At 56.1% G+C, this 8206-nt stretch overlaps 1 protein-coding gene across 1 annotated transcript; it reads right to left on the bottom strand.

Moving 5' to 3' along the window:
• Nucleotides 1-5178: 5178 nt before the first annotated feature.
• Nucleotides 5179-5886, bottom strand: DNAJB8 (DnaJ heat shock protein family (Hsp40) member B8). Its single transcript, XM_045989660.1, has one exon. The coding sequence runs from the start codon at nucleotides 5884-5886 to the stop codon at nucleotides 5179-5181; it is 708 nt and encodes a 235-aa protein (XP_045845616.1).
• Nucleotides 5887-8206: the final 2320 nt, after the last annotated feature.

The raw sequence follows: 8206 nt of genomic DNA, 5'->3' as shown, positions 1-8206 counted from the left end.
AATGAGAAGGCCCAACCAGCCCATCCAGGCCAGGGTGTGCGTGCTGGCTTGTGGGGGCTCTGTGGGCGCCCCCCTCCCCGGGCTTCCTCACCACTACAGTCTCTGCACCTGGCACACAGCCAGGCCCAGAAGGCGAGGCTCCCTCGGCCAGACTGTCCTGCTCCTGCAGGGCTTGGTGAGGCCTCCCCAAGGAGGCGACTTGGAGTGAGGCCCCCAAGGATAAATTTAGCAGGCCCACAGGAGATGAGAAGGGAGGCTCAGGCGCAGGGACAGAAGGCACAGGACGCAGACGCTGGGCAGTCGGTGCCCACGGCGGGTGACATGTGCGGCCAGAAACACAGCAGGGGCCTCGAATGCCCGTTCAGGGAGTTGAACTTGATTTTGGGGGCCCATCCCTAGTTGCACATCAACCTGTCTGGGCTCGGGTTTATCAGTGTGGCAAATGGAGCTAAGGGCTGAGACAGGATTCAGCAAAGCGGTCACGGACACGGCGCACGCTTAGCCAGGTGATCGGCAGCCCTGGGAGGAGTTAGGAAGGGGAATGTCAAGATCTACCGTAGGTCGGGGCTGGAGAGGGAGAGTACCGGTTTCATGGGCCAAGCTGGTGAAAGGAGGGGAGTGCAGACAGCGACTTGGCCCTGGGACCCTGAGGGCATTTAGGCACTAGAGCCTTGCAAGCACCCAGGTCTGGGCATTGCACCCAGCTCTCCACCATGCACCCAGCCCCAGGACCACGCAGCCGCCTGGGCTGCTGGGCCATAATTGAATTGGCCCAGCAGCTGTCGGAGCTAAGCGGGCCCACTTGATGCAGCCGCGGTTGGCCAGTAATTGGTGAAATTAGCAGGTCGGCAGGGGCACAGGTCAGGTGGTTAATGCTGTAGTTGGGGCTTTGATGAAGTTAGTCCCATTGCAGGGCTGGGAGCTGGGGTGCAACCTTCTGTGCGTCATGGGGGCTCTCCTGTTTCTCCAGTAACATGGTTAGGAGACCTCCAGCTGCTGGCCTGTCCCAGGGGCTCCTGGAGGCAGGATTCGAGAAGCCAGAGGCTAGGCTGGCCTGGAGGTGTGGCCAACAGCCAGGTCACCTACTGTGTCCCCTTGGCCAGGGCACTTGCAGCACCTGAGGAGCTTTGCAACCCCTAGAGATCTTGGGGTGATGCCCTTTGACTTTGACTAGTAAAAGCCTTCAACAGGTTCCCCTGGGGGAAAAGCATCCAGGCCACTTCTAGGCTTCCAGCCCTGCCTCCCTGCCACCACTATGGGTGTCCTTCCGCCTAGCTGTCCATCTGGAAATGGGGATGAATTCCTCCCAGGTCTATTTTTGACCAGGTCCTGCCCTCCCCTCGAGCTTCTCCTCTCATGATCTCCACAGGCTATCTCCCCTGAGCACACCCCTTGGTTCTTGCTGTTCCCTGGAACAGTGTACTCCCACCTTCTTCCATTTCCCATCAGTTACTGGATGGATACCTACAACTTGCCAAGCTGGGAGCTGAGATGCATAGATGAACAAAATCTGCTCAGGTCCCAGCCCAATCAGCACTCACAGCACCTTTCCTGGCCACACTCACAATCCCCTCTTCCCAGCCTGGGAACCAGACACCCTGTCATTAACCAGCCTTGAACCCTGGCACCTGGAATCACCTCCATTTCTGGCTCCACTCCAGCCCCCCAAGGAACAAGGAGTTGCCAGCATGCCAGTCCTTCAGGGACGCACACATGTGCACACGCAGGGACGCACACGTGTGCACACGCAGACACACACACATGTACATGCACACACATACACACACAGGCACACTGACCTTGGTTGCTGTACTTATTATGGTTATTATGGTTATCGTTACTGTTATCATCATTTGAAAGGTAAATCCTTTGGAGTCAAAACACCTGGGATGAAATTCTGGCTCAGCCACCTGCCAGCTACGTGACTCTTCTCTCTGTGCCTCAGTTTCCTCTTATGTGACATGGGGCAGCATCCAATCTGGGACAGTGTGGGCATTAAATGGCACTGTGTCTATCTGCCTTCACCTGTTCCTCATTAGGGCAGGGTTTTGAGTTTGCTGTTCCCCTGCCCAGAAATGCTTTTCCCCCCAGATAACTACATGGTCCACAATCTCACTTTCACTCCCATTTCCTCCTCAGGAGGCCTCCCAGAAGCACCCGACAAAACACTCCTGTGCCCACACCCTTGACGCCATCCTTCATCTATGAGTTACGCACCTGTATTTCCTCTCTAGCATTCATTATGACTCAGGACAAGGTTCTAAACACCTGCTTGTTTTCTGTCTCCCCAGTAGAACATCTGTCCCATCAGGCAGGGATCCGATTCGCCCATTGCTATATCCCCAGCACCTAGAACTGTGCCTGGCATATAGTAAGTGCTCAATACATATTTCTTGATTTGCATTGAATTAAAAGTGCATGACCGAGGGGCGCCTGGGTGGCTCAGTGGGTTAAAGCCTCTGCCTTCGGCTCAGGTCATGATCCCAGGGTCCTGGGATGGAGCCCTACATCGGGCTCTCTGCTCGGCGGGGAGCCTGCTTCCCCTTCTCTCTCTCTGCCTGCCTCTCTGCCTACTTGTGATCTGTCAAATAAATAAATAAAATCTTTAAAAAAAAAAGTGCATGACCCATCTGTAACTTGGGATTGTTTCAAAATAGAAGTATGCTTAAACGATATTTTTAAAAAGACTGGCACTCGGTGGGCCCACAGGTAATCAGGACTCAGCCCTGTCACCCCTCCCGTGATTGGAAGCTCACTCCCCTTAGGGGAACCGGCCTTGCTCTGACTTAGAGAAAGCTCCAGTTCCACAGGACTAGGACCCGCTCCTTGTGACACCCAACCCTTCTGGTGACTCCGAGGCCTGAGTCCTGGGCCTCAGACCCATCTGCTCTCCTGGCCTGCAGGAGCCTTGCAGAGACTTGGGGACAGCAAATGGAATCCATGAGGCTGCCTTTCTCCAAGCTGAGTCTCCCCAGCTTCTCCTAGGATGAAGTCTTCAACCTTCTCCCCACCCTAGCCACCCTTCTGAACCCACTCCAGGTTGCTCCTGCCCATCTCCCTGAGCAGGGCCTGGAACTGAACACAAAGCGGGATCAGAATTCTGAACAGAAGAGTTATCCATTCCCCGAGAGCATACACAACTTCCTGGGCACTTCCTCATTAACACCCTTGGTCACACAAAGCTTGTGGCCCACTAAGATCTCCAGCTCCATGTCCACACATGGCTGACACAGCCAGGTCTCCCCAGCCTGACTTCCTCCTTCTCTATAAGGCAGAATTACGATAGTCACTCCAGTTTCAAGGGTTGCTCATCTTATTTCTGATGTGGACAACAGTTCTGCAGCCTCCCAACTGAGCATGTCTGAGAACGTAAAGTCTGTGCCTTTTGTGCTCCTTCAAAGCCTTAGTGCCTCATGGAGGACACAAGGCTGAGGACAGAGCCCTGTGGCCCAGTTTATAGAGATCCCACTCAGGCTCAAACACATACAAGGACACCCACACGAACATACAACAACAAGTATTTACCGAGTATCTGCTCCATTTATGCCTTGGGCTAGAGGCTGGAGGTGAACGAAGAACAGGATCAGAGCTCCTGTATTTGTGGACCTTATGGTCTACTGGGGCAGCAGACTGAAAGCAACCACCCTCCCCTTCTCTGTGCTATACAGATACAGACAAAAATGTGTGCACAGTGTCCACACACATGACCCTCAGGCTACAGTCCCACCCCCCCAACTCTCCACCCCACACCATGTAGGGTTACTTAAGGGTTATTTGGGAAATCACACAACAGGGTCCCAGTCCTCAGAACACCTGCCAGGAAGCCTTGTATGTGTCCATGGTCTGGTCTGCCTATAGCTGGCCTCACTTTCTCTCCTACTTGTCCCTCTGTCCACAGCCCAGGAAACTGCTCAGAAGATGCCCACCACCTCTCTGGCTCGTAGAACCTACCACTAGAACACCGCGCAGATAGCCTGCCCTGAAGTCCAGCCCAGGGGCCCAGCCATGAGCTCTACAGAGGCAAGCAAAATCTTCACCCCAAACTGTATTTCTGAGTCCTAAACAGGACCCAGGACCTCACATCTCCTGCTCCAACAGCCATTTCCTCCCAATCAGTCTCGCTCTGGCCTGCCTGGGATTAGCACACATCCCCCAGTACCCCAACACACACACACTCTCTCTCTCTCTCTCTCTCACACACACACACCTGGAAATATTCATTCTCCTAATGCCAGACATTAGAAGACATTCTTCTTAGTGCCAGACATAGCTCTAGACTTTAGGGATACAGCGAGCGAGGAGGCAGGCACAGGTCCTGTGTCCCTTGGGCCTGCAGTGTATTCAGGAAGGCACATATCTCTTGGTGGTTCCACAGACAACCCTAAGGGCTGGGGCAAAACAGGTGAGGGACCTTTAGTGTGGGGTAAGTGGAGAACTAATTCAGAAGAGTGGTGTTGGGGAAGGCCTCCTTAAAAAAGGGATGCTTAAGCAAAGGCCTCGAGATGAGAGGGCATAGACCAGGAAGAACAGCATGTGCAAAGGCCCTGAGGTTGCAAGGCATTTGGTTCCGTGGAGGACTGAAGTGTTGGCCAGTGTGTCTGGAGCTCAGAGAATGAGGGTTGCAGGGAGGGGAGACCAGGAAGTTGTGGAGGGCCAAGCCACCGTGGCTTGGCCTCCCTGGGAGGACGAAGACTGAGGTCTTTACCCTTAGAGCAGAGGGAGCCACCTCAGGCTTGCAGCAAAGCAGGCAAAGTGATGAGACTTGGGTTTGGCAGGTTGGCTGCCTGACAAGTCACCAAGAGGGCTGGGAGTGAGACATAGAGCTGGAGGCATGTCTCCCGTCAGAGAGCCGATGGCAGGCACAGAGGCACAGGGCTGGGTTGAGATGGACAGATGCCAAACCCGACGACACAGACAAGAGATCACAACAGATCACCCACGCGTGCACCACCTCCCACTAGCGCAGCCCAGGCGGAGGGGGCGCCCGCGGGCCTTAGCATACACACTCCCCCGTATGGGGGCTGCACCCCCCAGCGGCCCATCAGGTCCCCACACCCCACACATCGGGGCTAGTTGTTTCCATGAACTCACTTGGTGCGTTTATTAACCACCAGCCACGCAAGTGGTGTGTGCACGGTGGGCGGCAGGCCAGAGCGACCTCGGGGAGTCGGCCGGTGCTCACTTGTTGTCCACCCGCTTGAGCTGCTCCTTGCCGTTGATGGTCACCGACTTGAGCTGCCCGTCCTCCTCCACCTCCACGCGCTCCTGCCCGTTCTCCACGATGCGCTTGGTCGTGACCTTGTGCCCGTTGACCATCTCAGTGGACGACATCACCGACTTGAAGCCGGAGCTGCCGGCGCCCGAGCCGCCGAAGGACGTGGACGAGAAGGTGGCGCGGTTGGCCCCGCCACCCCCGGCCCGGCCCAGGGTGTCGAAGGACGAGAAGGCTTCCATGAAGGCCGGGAACTCGCCGAAGCCCGCTGAGAAGGCCCCCCTCAGGCCGTGGCCCCGGCCCGCACGGTCACTGTTGAAAGGGACGTCCCAGAAGTCAAATGAGAAGGGGTCTAGGCCTCCGAAGAACTCGCGGAAAATGTCCTCGGGATTGCGGAAGGTGTAGCCGGTGTCGAAGGGGCTGCTGTAGTGGGTGCTGGCCCCCCCACCGGCCCGCCAGCTGTCGCAGCCCGCGCGGTCGTACACGGAGCGCTTCTTGGAGTCGGACAGGACCTCATAAGCCTCGGACACCTGCTTGAACTTCTTCTCGGCCTCCTCCTTGTTGTCGGGGTTCTTGTCGGGGTGCCAGCGCAAGGCCAGCTTGCGGTAGGCCTTCTTGATGTCCTCCGCGGAGGCGCTCGGCTGCACCCCCAGCACTTCGTAGTAGTTGGCCATGCCGAGGGGAGGGCGGGGGCAGAGGTGAGGTGGGCGCGGGGGCCCGGGGAACCGGGATGGACTCGGAGGAGGCAGCAGCTGGTGTGGGTCCCTCGGCCGGGGCCTTGCTGGAATCTGCTGGCTCCGGGCGCGGCTCTGCCCGGCGACTTTACCTTTTCATAGTACCAGCTCTCAGGGACGGGTGGGTGCCTCCACGGAGAGGGGTGGGGGGAGGGGGACACTGCCGCAGTGGGGCCAGGCCAGGGGCAGACACCCCCTGCAGAGCGGAGGCTGGGCCCTTTGTGACATCAACCCCATGGGCGGGGCAAATCCCACCCCCAGCTCTGCACCAGCAACCCCCCTCCAGCCCTGAGGCTCACTGGCCTGCTCTTGCCAACAAGGTCAAGGTTGAGGTCAGCACTTTGGCTGGCTGAGAATTTGGAGCTCAGTCATGCCGGGCCTGTGGGCTGAGCTCCCTGGAGCCATGGAGCAGAGACAGGGCCGGCCACAGGATCTGGCCAAGGTGGGCAATGCAGGTTGGAGACTGGGGTGGGGGAGGGGAGGTAGGGCTTCTTGGGACGGGTCCACTTAGCCCACTGGCCAGGTTGTTGGGATGGAGGGGGAAACCCCATGTGGGAAATCGGGCAGGGAGGTGGGGAAAGGGGTTCATTCGGGTTCATTCTTCTGGTGCCCCTTCACCAGGTCAGACCCTCAGAGGTAAGCCCCACAACAGCAGGCGCGTTCGTCGGTGTCTAAGACCGTACCTGGAAATCAGTAAATGTTTGTTGAATGAACGAGGCTCAGAGACACGTAGGATATACTCACGGTCACGCAGCACATCTGTGAGAGAGAGAGAGAGAGGCAAACCCAGCGCTGTCTGAAGACAGCACATGAAAAGAAGCATTCCACTCAGGTCTGGTAAGAAAAATCCAGATAATAAGTGTGACTAGTGGGGCCCCGGGGTGGCTCAGTGGGTTAAAGCCTCTGCCTTCAGCTCGGGTCATGATCCCAGGGTCCAGGGATCGAGCCCCACATCAGGCTCTCTGCTCCGCGGGGAGCGTTCTTCCTCCTCTCTCTGCCTGCCTCTCTGCCTACTTGTGACCTCTGTGTGTCAAATAAATAAATGAAATCTTGAAAAAAATAGTGTGACTAGTGAGCATAGTGGGGTGAGTGGTGGCCCCCCAAAAGCTATGTCCCTGTCCTAAGCACTGGAACCTGCGAATGTGATCTCCTTTGGAAAAGGGGTCTTGTAGGTGTAATTCAATTAGAGATATTGAGCCGAGAGCATCCTGGATTTTGTCGGAAGGCCCCAACCCAATGGCAAGCGTCCTTACGGAGCCACACAGAAGAAGAGGGGATGGCAAGGCAGCACGGGGAAAGCCCGCAGTTGCCAGAAGCCGGAAGGAGGGAGTGCAGCCCTGCCAACACCTCGATCTTGGATTTCTGACCTCCAGAATGGTGAGAGGTTGCATTTCTGTTGTTCTAAGTCACCCAGTGTGTGCTAATTTGCCATGGCAGCCCTGGAAAGCTAGTAAGGTGAGTGAGTTAGGGACCAGATGTTCCTAAGTATTTACATTTCTTTAATTCTTGCTCCAATGTTAGCTCATATTTAGAAATAGTAATTAACAGTACCAATTGACAGCTAGTCCCCCCTTCCCCTCACCGCACTCCTGTTTAGATGGAACACACGCTAAACCGTCTAGGAACCACACCAGTGAGGAGCAGAGCTATTGGGATCACTAACTCTTACTAAGAGAGTGTTCTGTTCCTCTTCCTTCTCTTCCCCTTCCCTCTCTTCCCTTTCCTTCTCTTCCGCCCTCCCTTCCTTCTCTTCTTCCTTTCTATAGTCCTTATCCCTCTCTGTATTCTCTCTCTCTCTCTCTCTGCTCCTTCCATACTCATCAGCGCTGGGTTCCCAGCACCTAGCAGGGACAGCGGGTTCTAGGCGGTCCCAAATGCTGGGAGGAATGAAAGCAGAACCTGGAGACACTTTACAAACCTGACTTAGAGTGACAGACGCAGTCACCCCCCGACCCACCTCACCGGGAGCACGACCCATCCGCTGTGCCCCCGTCCATCCACCCCTAGGGGCTAACACCTGACGCGCGTTGCTTCGTAGAGGAAATGATCAGCAAGAACAAGTCCACTGGGGACAGCTACAGATGAAAATGTTCCTGTGTTTTTGTGACTATATTTCCGTCACTATCGTTAGAGACTACTCTCGACAGGCTTGTCCACTGGAGCGCGGGACGGCTGCCTCCCCACACAGTTCCCCACGATGACTGTGGGGATGCTACGGTGGCGAACCAAGCATCACTAGGACGGAAGAGGTGATTAGGTT

The sequence above is a fragment of the Meles meles genome, chromosome 20 (genome assembly GCF_922984935.1).
Source record: "Meles meles chromosome 20, mMelMel3.1 paternal haplotype, whole genome shotgun sequence".
NCBI classification, from domain to species: domain Eukaryota; kingdom Metazoa; phylum Chordata; class Mammalia; order Carnivora; family Mustelidae; genus Meles; species Meles meles.
Note: the sequence above shows the minus strand (reverse complement) of the source record. Positions and strands in the feature narration are given on the sequence as shown.